This window comes from Lactuca sativa, chromosome 5 (assembly GCF_002870075.4).
Source record: "Lactuca sativa cultivar Salinas chromosome 5, Lsat_Salinas_v11, whole genome shotgun sequence".
Classification (NCBI taxonomy): domain Eukaryota; kingdom Viridiplantae; phylum Streptophyta; class Magnoliopsida; order Asterales; family Asteraceae; genus Lactuca; species Lactuca sativa.
The window spans coordinates 196746358-196765916 of NC_056627.2; the positions used below are offsets into that span (position 1 = coordinate 196746358).

At 34.5% G+C, this 19559-nt stretch overlaps 1 protein-coding gene and 1 long non-coding RNA gene across 16 annotated transcripts; both read right to left on the reverse strand.

The window, feature by feature from the left end:
* Window positions 1-4338: 4338 nt before the first annotated feature.
* On the reverse strand, window positions 4339-5397 carry LOC111876600 (uncharacterized). Its single transcript, XM_023873149.1, has one exon. The coding sequence runs from the start codon at window positions 5395-5397 to the stop codon at window positions 4339-4341; it is 1059 nt and encodes a 352-aa protein (XP_023728917.1).
* Window positions 5398-7510: 2113 nt separating this feature from the next.
* LOC111876577 (uncharacterized) lies at window positions 7511-17583 on the reverse strand. Of its 15 annotated transcripts, none has more exons than XR_008232359.1 (10): window positions 16391-16639; window positions 16146-16251; window positions 15991-16043; window positions 15088-15195; window positions 13827-14009; window positions 13704-13749; window positions 13272-13575; window positions 8844-11822; window positions 8658-8744; window positions 7511-8183 (listed from the first exon to the last, which is right to left on the reverse strand). It is a non-coding gene; the product is annotated as an uncharacterized LOC111876577 (long non-coding RNA). The 15 variants fall into 15 exon arrangements; XR_008232360.1 differs by having other exon boundaries at window positions 7525-8183; window positions 11641-11822; XR_008232366.1 differs by lacking the exon at window positions 7511-8183 and adding an exon at window positions 16646-17309 and having other exon boundaries at window positions 8190-8744; window positions 11641-11822; window positions 16391-16449.
* Between the last annotated feature and the right edge of the window lie 1976 nt (window positions 17584-19559).

The following is a 19559-nucleotide window of genomic DNA, read 5'->3' on the forward strand; positions in this document are numbered from 1 at the left end:
ATGTTCTTAAACCTAATTACATGTGTTTTCGGATTTCCATATGCTAGAATTAGGGTTCAAAGTCTTGGATTCAAAGTATGTACAATAGAGAAACCTAGATCCAAGCTTTAGGGTTTGTATGAGCACATAGGATGTCGTATGACCAAAACCCATCAGAAACATAACCCAAAACTATAAGCCAACACTTAGTAAGTCCCCCCCCCCCTCTAAATTACCAACACACGAACATATAACATAAACAAAAAAGCATGTCGGGTCCAATCAACTATCGGGTTCGAATTCCCCAGGTCCAATCAACCATCAAGTTGCAATACCAATATACTATGGGTCCAGTCAACCATCAGGTTGGAATACCTCATGCCCAATCAACCATCGAGTTGGAATGCCAATATACAATGAGTCATATCATCCTCGGGATGGAATACCCTCGGTCCCATTCAACCATTGGGCTGGAATGCCCCCGACCTATTAGCTCACGCATAAAGCAGTAAAGCCTGAACCAACAACCAAATATGTGCACATATAACATATAACATATAATTAGTCTACAAACAGTCAGGCAGATCTATAGATCAATAACCATAACATCATCCTATCTACTAGCATACCAGTCATGATAACATACTATCACATAACAGGATATCTAATCTAATGGGCCGGCCTTGGTGTCTTCGACCCGTATGTACAGTGAGGAAAACTCACATCACAGCCTGAAAAGTAGCTGATGAGGCCTCAACTCCAAATGTTAGCTTAAATCGTCACCTATCCAATCAAAGGAGAAATTCTAAGTCGCCATCCAAAATACCTAAAATACCCTTGAGTCAAACTTTGTTAAAGTTAAGGTCAAACTGGTCAAAATCCTTAACTCAACTGAGTCAACCCAGTCGATTCAACTCAGTAAACGTACACAGGGCGTACTCTAGAAGTACGTTGGACGTACTCCGTTGACCACAACAGGGTCGTTGACTGCGTACACTGCGCGTACACCCAGTTACGCTCGGCGTAACCACAATCTTTTTCTTTTTCCCATTAAATGCTTAATATAATGACTTAACACATCCAAATGCAGATCCAAGGTCAAAATGTCATTTGGAGTCATAAAGTTTCCAACTTTACGACCTTGCAGGCTCAATAAGTGCTTAATCCATGAAAACCCAACATCTTAATGTCTTAAGACTCTCAATGACATGTATAGGACAAAACCAACCATTGAGACTCCATTTTTATAACTTAAGTCCTCTACTAACGTCTTAAAATACAACCTAATAAGTGAAGAACATGCCATGTTCAAGATCAAACTTTTGGGACCAAAAACAACATTAAAACACCCATTTCTAGATCTATATGATGGAGGGATAAAGTTTCAAGATTTTTAACTTCAAAAGAGGTACAAATCCCAGATCCAAAATGCTTCACTCCTCCAAGATGAACTTCACTCCCTTCCTTCTTCTTGAAATCACAAAAACACACACTCTTAGGCTTCGAAATGCTTCTCAAGATGAACAAGAGTTTGAAAACATATCAAGAGGGATGGAGGCTGATGTGGTGAGGGGAAATGAGACCATAAGGGTGTTTAAATACGAGCCAAACCCTAAAAATTAGGGTTTCCATCTCTAGAAAGTACGCCCTGTGTACAAGATATACGGCCAGTGTACTAGGGTGCGCCTTAGTATGCTCATTGTACACATATATGCATGGCATACTCCGTAAGGCTAAATTACGAAAATGCCACTATGGCCCTTTTTGCACACTTTCTTGAACTCAGGGACCAATATGCAACATAATTAAATTGTAGGGTTCAAATTAGAAGTACCTTATCGCCAGGATGTTGCACTTTTGATTTGCTCATTTGCTTCGATTACAACATCACAACCTCTCATACAATTTGGTTGATTTACACTTGATTAATTTTTTACCAAAACACCTTCCTACTTCAATTTCCATATCTTTTACATGATGTTTATCAATTTATTTATGTAAAAGATATTGTTAATGGGTGGAGATTGTCTAATGATAGTTGTTGACAAAATTTAATGCAAAATTAATTTTCAAAGATGACCATCTAACACACGATTCCCCATTGAATGAGAGCATGCAAGGTGAAAATGATGCAAGGAATCGGCGAATCGCTAACCTAATATATTTTTTATTGATTGCGTAAGGACAAAGGAGTAAGTCCTTCTCACTTCTCACTTTTTCAGGATGCAAATTCTTTCTTGAACCCCTGAATTTAGCTTATTCGATTTGTTCTATAAAGTGCAGACTTATAGCATGTTTTTGATTCTGAGTTTATGGATGGTTTGTTCTTATTTTTGCATATGTAATTACAATTTATAGCATATTTTCTTTTTTGTTATTGTAAAGTTTAAACTAATAATCTGATTTTGGTTATCTAGCTACATGCTCAGTGTTTACCTGCTTAGTGTTTACCTGCTTAGTGCTTACCTGCTGTTATTTTCCATATCTTATAATATGATTTAGCTACCTGCTTATACCATATGTTATAATCTGATTTATTTTTATTTTTCCATATGTTATGTTTGCTTTCCTGCTTAGTGCTTACCATATGATATAATCTGGTGTGTTTTTATTTTTCCATATGTTATGTTTGTTTAATCAGTTATTTTTGCTTAAATGGTTAATTTTTCCTAATCTGTTATTTTAGAATCTATTTTGTTCTCCATGTAGATGGAAGAAGAATCTGAAAGTGAGTTAAGTCAAGGAGCCTAATCAAAATCCACCAGTTGTTGATGTTGATGAAGAAAATAAAGGTGGTGGCCAAAAAGGATCATAGGTATGGAAACATTTTGAAAAAGTGACAGGCGTAGACCAAATGAAATGCCCATATTTTGTGCACAGATGATGTGTGCAAATTCGAAAAAAATGGTATTAATGCAATGGGAAATCACATAAAAAAATCATTGTAATAATGTACTTGTTTATTAATCTACAAAGCAAGAGTCAACTATATATATATATATATATATATATATATATATATATATATATATATATATATATATATATATATATATATATATATATTGAGCTTTAAAAAATCAGAAGAATCGGGGGCTAGTTCTTTGGAAGTTGGTTCCTTGAGCCAAGAAAAGTGTAGGAAATTTGTAGCTCACATGTATAAAAGACAATCAACCGTTTCGTGTAGTTGACAACAGGGGATTTAGGGAATTCGTATGAGATTCGTAACCATTGTTTAAAGTGTCATCCAGGTGGACCGTCTCAAGGGATTGTTTGAAGGTATACATAGAAGAGGGTCTAAAATGAAGGTTATATTAAAAGATCAAATCGTCTCTATTACCACCGATACCTGGACTTCAATACAAAACATTCACTACATGTTTCTAACTACATATTTCTAACACCTGTTGTGTAAAACACGTGAAGGTGTAACATAATTGTGAGTTAAGTTGATGTAATCACCAATAGTTGTGTCAAGGAGTTATTTTGATCATAAGGATAATTTGGTCATTTTATATGTATTATGATAGTTCACCATTTTAGTTTGAGAATTTTGTTGATAATCATTGTTGTGATTGTTGGAGTTGATTGAGATCGAGTTTAGAGTAGTAGATGATGTGTAAACGCCTAAATGGTAAAAATGCTAAAATTGGAATATTTGACAAAGGTGATCGACGTGCAGTGATTATGCCTGCATGCATAATCAAGATGTATGCGACACATACTGTTTCACATGAAACAGTGATGTACGTTACTATTTTGGAGATGGTAATATATTTTACAAAACATGACACTTAGTGTAAAGGTAATGCAACGTGTTGCAAGTACATTGCTACGGTTGGAAGAGAATGAGACTTATAGAAGTCATGCACGCAACTTTTTTAATGAAAACGCGATGCGTACATGGAGTTCCTCAATTGCTATTCTAACACAAAGGGAAAGACTATTCTTCTATTCTAAAGGTGTTAAAGAGTTTCATACAATGAAAACCCCACCCTTTTTATCTATTATTCTTTCAACAAAGGATTCTAACGTATTAACATGCACCAAGTAGAAATTGATAGTTAATGAATAAACATACAGTAACTATACATACAAAGAATAATCAAATCAAACCACAAGACCAACAAAAGCTTCTTCATCCGCAACACCGCATGTGAACACATAATGCATTACCCACACATTTGAAAGCTAAGGGCACAGATCACATAAGGCGTATATATAAATGATAGTCATGCAAACAACTAAACAACAAATTGCAAAATCCAAACCAACCATAGCTGGTTCTCAACATCTTTAAATTGTTCCAACATATGAAGAAAAATAATAGAAAACAAAGATACGAGTGAGAACAAATCATCACTCATGTAAGAGATTAACATTCAAACATTCATGAGGGAAGTACCACATGTTTCCAGCAATGAACCTGCCATTTCCACTTTCATCATGATCATCATATCTCTGGTCTTTTGACTCTATTTTAACAGCAGCACCATGCTTAAAACCGTTAAAGAAAAATGCATATTCATCTCTTGTCTCTTCAAACGGCACCCATTTCATTTCGCCAAAATCAAGTTCATAAACCTTCCACAAATTATTTGGAAAGGAATCTATCAAATAAAGGTTTTCATCCGAACTAATAAACTTTGGGAGAAATAAGTCATTCTTTGGAAAATTCTTGGTTTTGAGTAAGGTCAATTTGGGGTCTGGATTGAGTCTCATTTCACATAAATGTCTTGCTTCCCCTCTATCACTATTGTAGTCGTAGTCGTAGTCTATGGTATATATCTTCCCCTTGAAAGCATGTATATCAATGATGGGGGAAGTGGAAGACACATGATTCCATGCTCCTTCACCCGCTATAGAAAACCATATGAAATGGTCGAATCTATATAATATAACAAACACCCATTTAGATATAATAGATGAAAAGACAAGGATAGCCCTGATTCTTGATTCACAATAGAAAATGGGAACAGGAGTGAAATGAAGTCCATGCCTTGTGATAGGATTCACAAGCCAGAAGTCCTTGGTTTCCCTCCCAAACATGATAAAGTAACCACAAGTTAATCCAAGATAAAACCTGCCACCAGAATGGGGAAGTGTGGTTTTGGATTTTCCTCCTTCAAAGTCCTCTAGGCAGATCCACTTCTTATTAGAAGCACAAGTAGAGATACGCATTAACATGGGTGATTTGGATGCCATAAACCTTTTCTTGTTAGGGAGAGCGAGTGACCTCCATGACTTGCAAACTTCACTAAATGCAACAAAATCAGCAACTCTGAGTCGCATCATAACTATAAAAAGCGCATCATGGTTAAGGTCTGACCAAGGTGCCACATCACAGTTGTCACAAGTTTTGATCCTCTTACTGCTATTATGATTCTGATTTCTACTCATACTACTTGTAATAGTCATTCCTACACTTGCCAAAAAGAAAAATATTTGAAACCTTAGTAGATGCAAATTCAACGTAAGATACAAGAGTTGTAAACAGGGACGAGCATACACATATAAAAATGCTGCCCTGGCTTCTAAAAAAATCGAACTTTACAAAAGTTGCAAGAAAAGAAAGAAAACTGACTCATTAATGAACAGGATCCTAAAGTGATGACTAGTGTATTGAAAAGAAAGTCTAGACAAAAACCTAATCTAAGATATGTATTTCATGGTTTTATTGGTAATCAGAATCATATAGAGATGTATTTGAGAAATAATTTACCCAATCGAGTGTGAAAATTGTAGCGTTGGAGTTTGAGTATTGATGAAATTGAAAGTCAGACTACTAACAATAGTGATTATGGCTCTATCGCACAAATCAAATGTTAATAGGAGAACAACGGATACGTGATATATAACGCATTAACATCCAAACGCTCTTAAACTTCGTATAAACAAACATGCACAAAATCGAGATGTACTTGAGAAATAATTTACCTAATCGAGTGAGAAAGATGTGGGGATGGAGATTGGAGAGTAATTTAACAAGTAATCGGCGGAACCCTCCTCGTGTATCAACAAGGATTGGAAGGGTTGCTTACATACATATCAATGATTTTCGTCTCCCTAGTGTTTGATATGGTGTTGCTGTAGTGTTTGCTACGGCGTTGGATGTCTCGTTTGTTTTTTAAAAGTAAAAAGTTTTAACCATATTTGTAGATATCTTGAAAAAGAAATAAAAAAAAAAAATTATTTTTTAAAATACACACCCTACTAAAATAACCTGGTTTTTAAATAAATTAATTTTCAAATCTTACATTAATAAATGGAAAACATTTTAACATACTTCTCTTAAGACTTTTGTGGCATATCATTATGTTAGATTTTTATATTATATAAATTCAACATGTCATTATTATATATTATGTGGTATTTTAATTTTTTTATTAATCAAAATTTAATAAATTCTACTAAATATTATTATTATTATTATTATTATTATTATTATTATTATATATAAGGTATTTATCATATTAAATATATACATTAACACTATAATTATTAATGATAACTATTGAAACATTTATTATTTAACTTAAAACTATTTTTTTTCCATAAAATGAAAATAATAGTAAATAGTTTGTGTTTTTTTCTAATAGTAAAAACATTTATTACATAGTAACTATTAGGGATCAGTTTTAGAATCAGACAAGTTCAGAACCGGACCAGATTTGCTATATTATAGGAATCGGGAACCTGACTTCCGGTCACGGTCCCCAATTTTTCGGTTATTTTTAAAACTAGGACTGGTTGATATGTTGTAAATGACATGATATCTTCATGGGCTGTAAATGATTCAATATTTAACAAAAATATGACTTTATATATTCTTAAATGAAGTACAAACACTAAGTTTCATGTTGTAAAAAACTCAACTAATTTTGACTTTATATAGATGAGTTATGTGCATTTTAAAAAACGGAATATATTTCAAAAGAAAACAAAATGTTGAAACATAAAATATGCAACATTGATATTTTGTCTTTCATGGCCAATATTTGATTCAATATCTAACCAAAGTATAAGTTTTTTATAGTGTAAAAGGAAGTACAAACACCAAACTAAGTGATAGAAAAAAAAAATTCAACTTCATATGAGTAAGTTATGCATATTTAAAAAAAATAAACAAAAAAATGTTAGAAATAGAAAAAATGCAACATAGATATTCCGTCTTTTGGGCCTGTATCGGATTCAATATCTAGCCAAAATATGTGTTTTTGTAGTCTACAATGAAATACAAACACCAAATTACATTTTGGAAAAAAATCAAGTAATTCCAACTTCATATGAGTAAGTTATGCACATTTTAAAATACAGGACTAATTTCGTTCCGGTTCTGGTTTTTTAACCGAGTTTTTTAGAACCGAACATGTGTTAGAACCTGGATCGATTTTTATAAAAGTGGAGAACCGATAATTGGACCTTATGACTAAATCCGATTCGGTTCCTATATAGTTCCAACGGTTCTAAAGCTCATCTCTAGTACCTATACATACAAATACTGATCAAATCACACCACAAGACCAACAAAAGCTTTTTCATCTACAACCAAGGTTTTAAAATACGGAAATGAGCCTTGAGGCGTTTACCCTCCACTTCACGAGGCGTAAGCCTCGAGGCGAAACGAGGCATAACCTTGAGGCGGAATAATAAAAGTAATTATGAAATATTATATAACTTATAAAAACAATATAAAAGTCTAAACCAAACATAAATAATCATAGAAGTCTTAAACAGGAAAACTTAATCCATATCACAAAAATGCAAACATCATCATCATCTTCCATGTCCTCTTCATCAATCAAATGAAATTCAACATCATTCCTCTTTCTTGATGTTGAACATTCACCTCCAACACCAATTTCTCTACCATTTTAACCTTCACCACCATTGTCGGCTTCATCATCATTTAGGTCGGCTACCCATTCATCATCAGAAGACACTTCTTCAACAAGTAGGGGATCAACTTCAATGGATAGCTTTTTTCTTCTTGATAAAATTATTCTTCAGCTTCTTGTTGTACATGATGTACACCAAACTGTAAATTTTATCGATGGTCAACCAATTTCTTCGTTTTGTGTGTACTTGATTAAATGTACTCCAGTTTCGCTCACAAGCCGAAGCTGAACATGTTAGGCCTAAAATTTTTGTTGCAAAGGCCTTGATTTCGGGAACCTCATCTTCGAATTTGTCCCACCATTCAACTGCAGTAATAAAACAATATTAGAAGTCTAGTTAAAGCAATAAAAAAATAGCACTAAACAGTGCACTAAATGCAGAAAAACTGCACTAAAACTGTAACCAAAAATAGCAACCAACTTGGTGGATGTGTCAAGTATGATGTTAAGGATGCCATGTATCCAAACAATCCCCATTTGTATTTATAAACATCAAGTTAAGAATCGGTCTTTATATAAGTGTCTCGATTCCTAACCAGTCTTTCCATGCACTTATACAAACGCATTTTTATCTCAGGATGCTCGGAGACATTGGGACTCCATCTAAATTAGGGATTCAAATAATAGTCCACAACATGTGTGTAACATCCATAAAATTTCAATAAAATTTAAACTTTTCAAAACAACCCTTTTTCTATAGAAGCATTTACGAAACCAATTAATTCCAAAACGTTATTTAAAAATTAGAATCCTTTTCAACATAGTTTTCAAAGCGTTCACATTATCAAAGTTTCCCAGAAATCCTATTTCCAAAACGCGAGGATGTGTATGGTCACGTCTTCGCCTTGCCAAAAACATCTGAAGCACCTGAAACAATAAACTGAAACTGTAAGTACAAAGCATAGTGAGCTCCCCCAAAGTACCAACACACAACAGTAGCACATATACAAATAACAACATGCATACAGAGTCTTCAACATGATTGGACCGCCTCACCGGGCCTTCAGCCTATCTGGACCACTCTTAGAGCCTTCAAGATGTCTGGACCGCCTCACCGGGCCTTCAGCCTTTAACATGGCTAGACCAACTCACCGGGACTTAGCCTGTTTGGGCCGCTCTGAGAACCTTCAACATGTCTGGTCCGCCTTGCTGGGCCTTCAACTTGTCTAGACCGTTTTCCGGGCCTTCGGTTTGACTGGTACGCCCCGATGGGCCTTCGGTTTATCCGGGCCGCCTTGGGTATGTTAGCCTTCAGCACGAACCATGCCCACCTCAACCCAACCACACACACACAATCCATGTCGACATATAACAGATAAACATACATATAATGTACTGATATAAACATTACCGGGTTTTTGGACTGTCATCACAAAACAGTACAGTCTCAACCCAACAATACTACATTAACACAAGCTACTGGACAACATATAGCCAGAACATATAAAAAGCAAATCTAACCGATCCCTAAGCATAACAACATCCTATTTACCAGGATACTGATATAACAGATCACTACAATACTCAATCATAAGATAACCGGGATAAAAATCGAAAGGGCCGACATTGATGCCTTCAACCTTGTTAGTATAGTCAGGAAAACTCACCTCACAAGCAGCAGTGACTGACAAGATCCAACTCTCGAACCACAGCTCAAAACTCAACCGCCTACAACCACCATGTGACTAACTTCACCAAAACCTCAAATTACTAAAAATATCCTTAAATTGAAACTTGGTCAACCATAGTCAAAGTCAACAGTCAACAGTCCATGTTGACCCAACTCATTGAGTGCATCTAGCAACTCGTCGAGTGCCTTTAGAATTCAGAAAACCGCGAAACCCCGAGTCAACTCGTCGAGTCATCAAGACAAACCGGCGAGTTCATACAGAAGATCGAGGACACCCCGAGCCTAATCACCAAGTTGGCAGAGCAACTCGTCAAGTTTTTTCTTGTCTTAACTCATTCAGCCGCCTCTCAAGCGAGTCTAATGCTCCAAACTATAGATATGGTCCCCGTAGGACTAAGATATCACATAAAGTTGCTAACTTTACGTCCATGCGTAACATCAAAGGGGTTTAAACACTCATTCATAGCTTAATAAGGGGTTTAGGGCATGAAGGAGGGCCAATACTTGACAAACCTTGGAACTTTAGGCTCAGAGTGCCATAAAACATCCAGATCTGAAGTGGTAACTTCAAACGATGCATCATTCCAAGAATGACTCCAATATGGACCAAGAATGACAATATCTTTCCATGGAAGTAGATCTAAGCAACAAGAGGCCAAGGTATCGACTTGATACCTCAAAATGGTTGCCACAATAGAGTAGACACTAGATCTAAACCTTCTCCCTTCAACTTTGCACCACCAACTTCAAGCTCCTTCAAGAAAATCACCAAAGAATACTCTTTAAGCTCACACACACTCAAAATGGGGAAAGAGGCACGATTAGGGTTTTCTTTCGACTGAGGGGACGATGAGGGAGGCTAACAATGGGTTATAAAGTCTTTAAATAGGGTGAAAAACCCTGAAAATTAGGATTTTCATTTTCAACCTTCAACTTGTCGAGTTGGGGCCTTCCAACTTGTCGAGTAGACATTAAAAAGTACCCGACCATGAAAACTCAACACGACGAGTTGGCGCCTCCCAACTCGTCGACTTGCCCTGGGAAAATACATATAAAGCTTTAAAATTCATTCTTCAAAATTGAGATGTTACAACTCTTCCCCACTTAAATTTGATTTTTTTCCTCGAAATCATCCCTTACCGTCCTTGGCATGCCTGACATCCTGAGGGGCACCTCCACAACTTGAACTCACAACGACCTTCCCAAGAAGATCAAACCTAGAAGAAAATTTCCACCTCAAAGAAACCCAATCCATAATTTCACGTAACGACCAATCCTACTTTACCTGAAGATCAACAATCTGGAAACTTAAATTTGGTTTGACTCCCCATCAGACCGCCCATACGAACCATTGCTTAATTTCATTCCCTTTATTCCCTAGACGGACTACTCAAGCCTGGAAACCTAAGGCTCCTACCAGAAAACGAAACCACAAATCATACTCTGCTGCCGACAACTCTTTACTGGACAAAAGAGATTCGATAATCCTTCTAGAGAAATCTAATTCTGATGACAGAATTTCCTAGCATATGATGAACAATGGGAGACAATTCGGGGATGAACCTTTTGTGCCGACCGATAATGCTTCCATTAACTCCCGAATCAATATACACATCACTGCTAGCTCATAACCACAAACACCCTTGACTAGCCTGATCATTATCCGGATGGAATATCAAAATGTCGAATCCAGTCAACCATCGGGTTAAAATTTTCTGGGTTTGTTGGCCTACCGCCTCAACCCTACCTCTCCCCTGGAGCCTCCGTGCCTACGAATTACAGTAGGCCAACACCGGGTATCTTGGCCTACTGCCTCAACCCTACCACTCCTCCCGAGCCTCCGTGCCTACAACTTGCAGTCGGCCCGCACCGGGTATCTTGGCTTAGTGCCTTAACCCTACCGTTCCTCCCGAGCCTCCGTGCCTACGACTTACAGTCAGCCCGCACCCGGTAGCTTGGCCTACTAAATAAAGTTAATCTACTAACAATAATGATTATGGCTTTCTCGCACTGTTCAAGAGTTTATAGGAGAAAACAGATTTGTGATATATAACACATTAGCATCCAGATGCTCTTAAACCTCATATAAACAAACATGCACAAAATCGATATGTACTTACAGTAATAATTTACCTAATCGAGTGAGAAAGATGCGGCGATGGAGATTGGACAGTAATTTAACAAGAAATCAGCAGAAGTAGTCCTCGTGATGTATCAATTGCGGATCTGAAGGGATGCTTACATACATATCAACAATTTTCGTCTCCCTGTTTGCTATCTTCCCACCCCGGGTTCGATGTTTAGGTTTGAGATTTCTGATCCAACAAAAATAGGTGAAATAAATTGATTTTTAAACTTAGGAAGCTTTTTTTTTATAATTTTTTTCCTGTAGTTATCTTTTTGGGAATATGAGTTATTAAGGTAATTAATTTTTTGGTTTGATAACATCTAGGTATTTTTTTTTCGTACACATCTAGGTAACGAACTTATTGGAAGTATTCATATATGACCATTATGACCTAGTTATATCCGGAAAATAAGAGTAAATTAAACATCTGAGTAACCTCTAACAAGTTTGTTAGCTAGATGTGTACGAAAAAAATAGTTACCCATATGTCAACAAACCGAAAAGTTAATTACTTTAATAAGTCATATTCCTTATCTTTTTTGTGTATAAATAACAATTAACAAATAATATATGCCAATGTAATAAAAAATCATAATAAATTAAGAAAAATTAAATATTACCTTATATTTTGTTTCTATTAATCTTTGTACTTATATAAGATAATGACATATGGAATGTAGGGGTGTGCGCGGTGCGGTTTAGAGCCAAAACCGCAAACCGCACCGCATATGCAGTTTGAGTTATTTAGAAACTGCAAACCGACCATGAACCTTCTAGACCAAATTATACGGTGCAGTTTTGTGCGGGCGGTTTATGCGATTTGCATGCGATTTTGCGGTTTGACTAATTATTTACATTAAATTTAATGACTATACTATCATTGTCGTCACTAAAGGCTCACTAAGTGGTAATTAAAAATTTTCGTGGTCATTGAAATATAGTCTTTAACTACTTATCAATATATATAAGTTAAGAAAACATAATGAAAATTTTTGGCCACTGCATGAATTTTTGGATTAATTAAATTTAAAGAAATATTGATTACATTTCTCTGTCAAAGTATTTTTCGTGTGTGTGTATATATATATACTAGGAAACTGCTGAGGACCGTGATAATCACGGCCCTAGAGAATCAATTCCGAAGCGAAGTTCGATCACGGTTAAGTGAAAATGGTAACTTAAATAGTACAATGTAAAAAGTCTAAGATCTTGTAAAAAAGTTAAAATAAGGCACAATAAAAAGTACATATCGAGAATTGGATAATTTTTGAAGATTTGCAGTAAAAATATATATTTCAAGATGGCATATAGTTAAAAACTAATTCGTAATTTCGATTAAATTAGAGTGGTTACGATTAACTTTGATTACATGAAAAAAAAAATGATTGTACTTTATGTGAAGTGTATGGTCAAATAAGGTACTAAAAAGGGGTATATTATGGTGGGACTATTTTGTTGTCAAACTACCAAAAGAAAAGAGTAAAAGAAGTGAAGGGCAGTTTCATCTTTTTCTGGATAACTGCCAAAGTCCTAGCCTGCATAAGGCAAGATTCACATAATCCTCATGCCAAAATAAAAAGATAAAAAAAAAATTCAGGAAATAAGTGTGTAACATGTTTAGAAATGTTAAATGTACCCGTAAGTATTTGTTGACTGTAAATGCGTAAGGGATAGTAGGTTGAAGTTGAACTGAAGCAGAAGTGCATGCATTGTTGAAAGACTTAACAAAAATTAGAAAGATAAATATATGCCATCAAATTATTAATGAGTAAAGTAAAAGAATTTAGCAGCTTTATTAATGACTGTTAAGATTGATCATCTATCTAAAAAAGACATCTCATGAATAGTGATTACCACAGCTGAGAGATTATGCATCGACATATGAAGATAAGGAAGATGAATGCTGGCATGAATGGAAAGAACTTTTACACTTTGTTCCCCTGTTCACCAGCATAATCAGATTGTTAGGAAACTAACTGACATTGATTTGATAGAGAAAGAACAAATGTGAAATTTATATGTAAAAAGTCAAAAGGCAGCCAAAACACATAAAATAACAAAATATTACCTTTGTTTTTCATCCCAATTAATAGCCATAGTCTCTTCCCCTGCTACTACGAATGAAGAAACAAAAAGATAAAACCACAAGATTAATGACTGTGTAATGAGTAAATAAGCCAAGTGAACTTACATTTTGAAGGGTTCTTGGGGTTGGGGAACACACAGACCGTCTCCACAGCTGAAGCTGGACTAAAATTTCCACCTTTAAAGTACTGAAACTCATCACCAACAGCCCCAAATATCTCTTCCTTCCAAAGTAGTTTCAGCAACAAAATCAGAATCAATGTCTACTTCAGAGTCTGACTCACTACACCTAGAAATTGGGAACAACACCATTAATGGCAAGCACAACTTGAATAATCATATCATGAAATAAAATTAGCAAATAAACAACATCCACAAACCAAATGCCGCTCATTCAGAGCCATGGCTAGAAATTAGGTTTCAAGTTTAGGATTTTCTTTTATATAATTAGCAGGTTGGTAGCCAGTAGAAACTCAACCCATGCGGTAGAAATCGGTAGATGGCATCAAAATCTAGGATTAAAAAACATCAAGGGTAACACAACATAAACAGATCTCAGTTGAACTTCATAGATTACATGAAACGAATACTCACTTAAAACAATTGAGTGTACATATATTACAGTATATAGCCCACAATGGCAACATACTTGCATTTTGCTACCAACATATGCAATACACTTGATTTGTTATATTTTGCTATAATCAGTAAAGTAATGTAAGTTGCTATTATGTGTAAATTAAAAAAAAAACCTCAAAAGTTCATTACTATAATTGGTTGGTTAAAAAAAAGAAAAAAAAAACTGAAAGAGCAATGATCCGAGTGGTTAGTTTTCCAAAAAAAAAATCCCAAAGTTCTATGCTATATTTGGTTGGTTTTAAGAAAAAATAAACGTGTAATGCTATAATCGGTTAGTTATTAAAAAAACACAAAGTATATTGCTATATTTGGTTTGTTTAAAAAAACTCAAAGTGCTATGCAATAATTGGTTGATTTAAAAAAAGTTAATGTGCAATGTTATAGTTGGTTAGTTTTTCAAAAAAAAAAAAATCAAATTACAATGCTATAATTTGTTAGTTTTTGACAAAGAAATTAAAAGTGCAATTTTATAGTTGGTTATCTTTCAAAAGAACTCGAAGTCAAATGCTATAATTGGCTAGTTTTATTAATTAAAAAAAACTCAAAGTACAACGCTCTAATAGGTTTGTTTTATAAAAAACTAAAAGTGATATGTTTTCCAAAAAAAAAAATCAAAGTAGTATGCTATAATTGGTTAAGTTTTTGCATTTAACCCATAAGAGCTAAATCCAAGAAATAGAAACATATATGTATCTTCCTTGTGGAATTTCGTTTCCAAGTAAGCTTACCTCTATAAAGATGCCATCTGCAAGAATATGCAGGTTTGGATTATCTGGTCTGAAGCAGCCACAAGGTGGACTCATCACATCATTTTATCTCAGCTCCCACTTAAGAGGCTGCAAAATGAAATTACATGTCAAAAGGAACACCACCGTCCTTTAGGCTGATTAAAGGATGAAAATAAATAGGACTTCTTGCTCTTATGGTAACATTAACAAGTAATCACATCATATGCTTCTGTTTAAGCTATAATAGGTGTTAAGAGATAGCCTCTTTCCATCGACTTATGATAGAAATAATTCGAAGCAAAATGGTATAATACACACAAAACGAATGAAAGTAAGTTGTTATTTCTGAAATTTTGCCTACAAACAAAACCAAAACCGCACCCTGTAATAGGAAGAAATGAAACTATGCTTCTATAATAAACAGGTCAATGAAAGCATATTGTTATTAATAGCATTTATTATTTTTTATGGAAAAAGCCAACAAATGCAAAAGCAACAACTAATTTTGTGTATTATAGAATCCAAACCAATGGATGTACATTGGTATTGCTTGCATTCAGATGCAAAAAAAGGGTATCAAAATTGTTACTTTGACAACATCCAAATTATATGTACAAAGAAGAGGACCCAGCTTTAACTTCATGTAATTTTAGTTAATAATGGAAAAGAATCCTCTCCAAAATCTTACTTGATACATGGATAAAATTATAATTTTGAGCTCTTATAAGCCTTTGAATTATCTAAGGAGATTTAAGATAAAAATCAATTCAAAGTACAAAAATAATCCCACTATTTGTTATCCTTACAATCATCGGAAGAAAATGAACCAATTAGCAACAAAAATAATTTATCTATAACAACTATCAAGTAAGGGCCTTAACAGAATTTGTCCACAGAACATACCTTCAAACTAATGTATACCTCCGAGCTCTGTTTTCATGTTGTGTGTCATTTCCCTGTCATCAAATTATTAGAATTACATGACATACTCGAATCAAAATAAATTTTTACAAAATTGATATATTAAAATCAAAAGAACTACAAGCAAATCTAAATACCTTTTTTTGAATGGGTTAATAGCTCCCAGACTTGTTGTCTCGCGCAAAGTGTTTCCAAATCATTCCCTATTTTTATGTTTTGCAGGCTGTTCATCATCCAACCTTCCTGAAAATGATGAGCAAGATGTAACAAATAGTTGATTAATAGCTGAAAATTAAGAATTTGAGTAGAAAATTAATTGCTGAAAATTAAGATATTAAGAATTTGAGTAGAAATACTATCACCAAAGAAAACTTTTTCCCACCAGAAACAATAAATGGCAAACTGGATTCTAACACCATCAAGTTAGAAGTCGTTGAAAATCTGGCACCCAAATGCAAATGATGAGAGACAGAGAGGGAGCAGTGGCAAGCACTGATAGATGTTCGTCGATTTTAGGGTGAAAGTGATACGAAATAGGGGTAGCAATGGTGGGTTTAGGGCTAAGAAAGATTTAAAAAATCGAAATAACTCACACACGCTTCTAAATAAACTGCAACAAAGAAGGGAGAGAAAGAACCTAAACATGGGAAGCGGAGGCGGAAAAAGGCATTACTCTTTATCATCCTATCTTGTAAACGTCTTTAACCATGTGAGCGAGAGGGGAGCTATGGTATACCGGCAGTGGGAGGCAGTTGTTACCAAAATTAGGATAGAGATAAAAGAAACAGGAGGTGGCAAGTTGAACCCACAAAACTAAGCAAGAGGTGGCTGTAGAAGAGAAGAAGGATTGTGACTAAGCAGGCAATTAAATTAGGAATTTTTCATAAAAGAGGATGTCGGTTAATAAGCAATGACTCATCAGTCATATAAGCAGGAGGCGGAGAGCTGGAGATATGGGCACTTCAAACAAAGCAGCAGGTGGCGAGTTGTATGATTGACGAAGCAAAGAAGAGCAATACGACAAACAGGAGACGAAGGATTGGAAAGAATAAACATGGGAAAGAGATTGGTTTCTTATTGGCTTAAAATAGTCGGTGACTTGTAGTTGGAGATTGCACAGCTCGATCTAGATTCTAGGGATTCAATATACATGCAGATGGATAACTTTGATTAAACACTTCACAAATCGATTTAGGGATTCATAAATCGATGGTGAAATAAAACCTAGGGCTTCAAATTAATCAACTTGTTGGTCGAAATTAAAATTTATATTTGGTAAAACCAATAGCGGCGTGTAAAGCAATTACGTGAAGAGATAGATGAATAGGAGATACAAACACGTCTCATCAAGGAAAGCTGGAGTGGCAGATGACGTCAATGAAGCATCTCGGTGGCGAGAAGCTTACGTCCCAGGAGTTTGTAAGGCGGTGACCGACTTCCAATTGGATAAGACTGGTTATGATAATAAGCAAGCAAGCATTTTGGTGAAACAGGCAAGCACCTCCATGAAGCAGGCAGCCAAGGTGCTCACCGCCATATTAGACTCCTAATAGTAGACTCCTAATTGGCGGAGGAATCAGCTCATCGAGGTGGACATAATTTGAAGTCTTTAACATATATATATATATATATATATATATATATATATATATATATATATATATATATATATATATATATATATATATATATATATATATATATATATATATATATATATATATAAAAGTTTATAAGCCGCGCAGGGTTACAAAATTAATTAAACTTTCTAGGTAGAAACTCAAAACTATTAATTAATAATTTTGAATGACTTATTAAATAAAATATATTTTTTTAGTTATATATAATATTATTATCGTTGATTCATATAAATACGTAAAATATATCATCTTATAATTTGTATAAATTTTATTTTATTATAATTGGTATAAATTTAATTTTATTTTAATTCTAATATTATTAATTTAATGTAATTAAAATATGATTTAAATTTTGAAATTTGAAATTTGAAATGAAGAATTAATAGATTGACAAGTGTTATGATATTAATTATAAGTGTCAATAGATTGACAAGTGTCATGATATTAATTACAATGTCTAACATGGTGACACATGGCAAAAGAGCTACTCTTTTATTAGAATAAAGATATATATTAACTGATTTTATCAACGCGGTGCGGTTTGAACCACAATTTTGTAATCGTAAACCGCACCGCATAATGCGGTTTAACAAAAATACAAACCGCACCACAAGTGTTTTAAACCATGTTATGCGGTTCGGTTTGGTGCAGTGCAGGCGGTTTATGCGGTTTGTGCGGTTTATTGTACACCCATAATGGAATGTACTAGTTCTTGCTCTTAATCCCTTCTTTTTATTTTAACATATGTTTTGATCTGGTGAGTAGGAAGATTGATAGAAATAAAAGATATGAGAATATTTGATTTCTCATTAATTAAAGAATTATATATATAATAGGTGCATGTTAAGCTGTGATATTTGCATATTTCTCAATGTTAATGACGTACCAACATGTAGGGGTGACAAATCGGGCCACCGTGTCGTATTTTTGTCCGACACGACACGACATTGTTTTATGCAACACGAACACAACATGACACGATGTCGTGTTTTTTTAGGTAAAACAAAAAATAACTAATTAAAAAACGACAAACACGGCCCGACACAATAAAGATAACGTAGAATAACAATTTGTTTATTTAATTAATGCTTAATCATACATAACACGACAAACATGAAAAAAAAACGTGACAAACAAATGTTAGATCGTGTCAATTTCATGTTGAATTTTGAACACGAACACGAATTCAAATTTCAGTTTTGTCTCAATTTTGTTTTGTGTCGTTTATTCTTATTGTGTCGTGTCATAAACTGCTACCCTAACAACATGAGAAAACATCTTCTACAAAATCATATGATTCTCGACTATAAACCACAAACTATCACAATTAAAAGAAGAAAAACACTACTTGTCTAAAATATAATATGTTTCATGATTCATACAATAAAATAAATATGTTAGTTGTAAATCTATAGAAACTCTTGGTATAAAATGGGAATGTCCCAAAAAAACTTGTAACCTTCTTTAGGAGGTTGGTGATTAGAATTTGCATTGAAACCGTGACATTCGTCCCACCATTTTTGGACTTATTATTCTATTTAGGTCCTGTTTGTTTATCTATTAAAAGGCTCTTAAAAGATCAGACTTTTATCCACATCTGAAATAAACGGAAGTGACTTGCCTTGATTCACATTCTTTCTTTTCTTCTCGTACGCCTCCACCCTTTTTTTCTCATCGACGCACATACACAAATTCTCCATCAAGCTCCGTTCCACAAATCCTCCATCCTGTGGTGGTGGTGGTGGCAGTGTTGGATGATGTTGGTAGAGGTTATGTTGTGAAATAAAACAAGGGTAATAATGTAAAATGTCATTTTCCTTCATAGTAGAGAATTAATTACATCATCTTCTTGAAGGAAAGCGTTTTCCCCTATTTGATGGAAAGATTCTTCATTTAGGATTTCAATTTTAT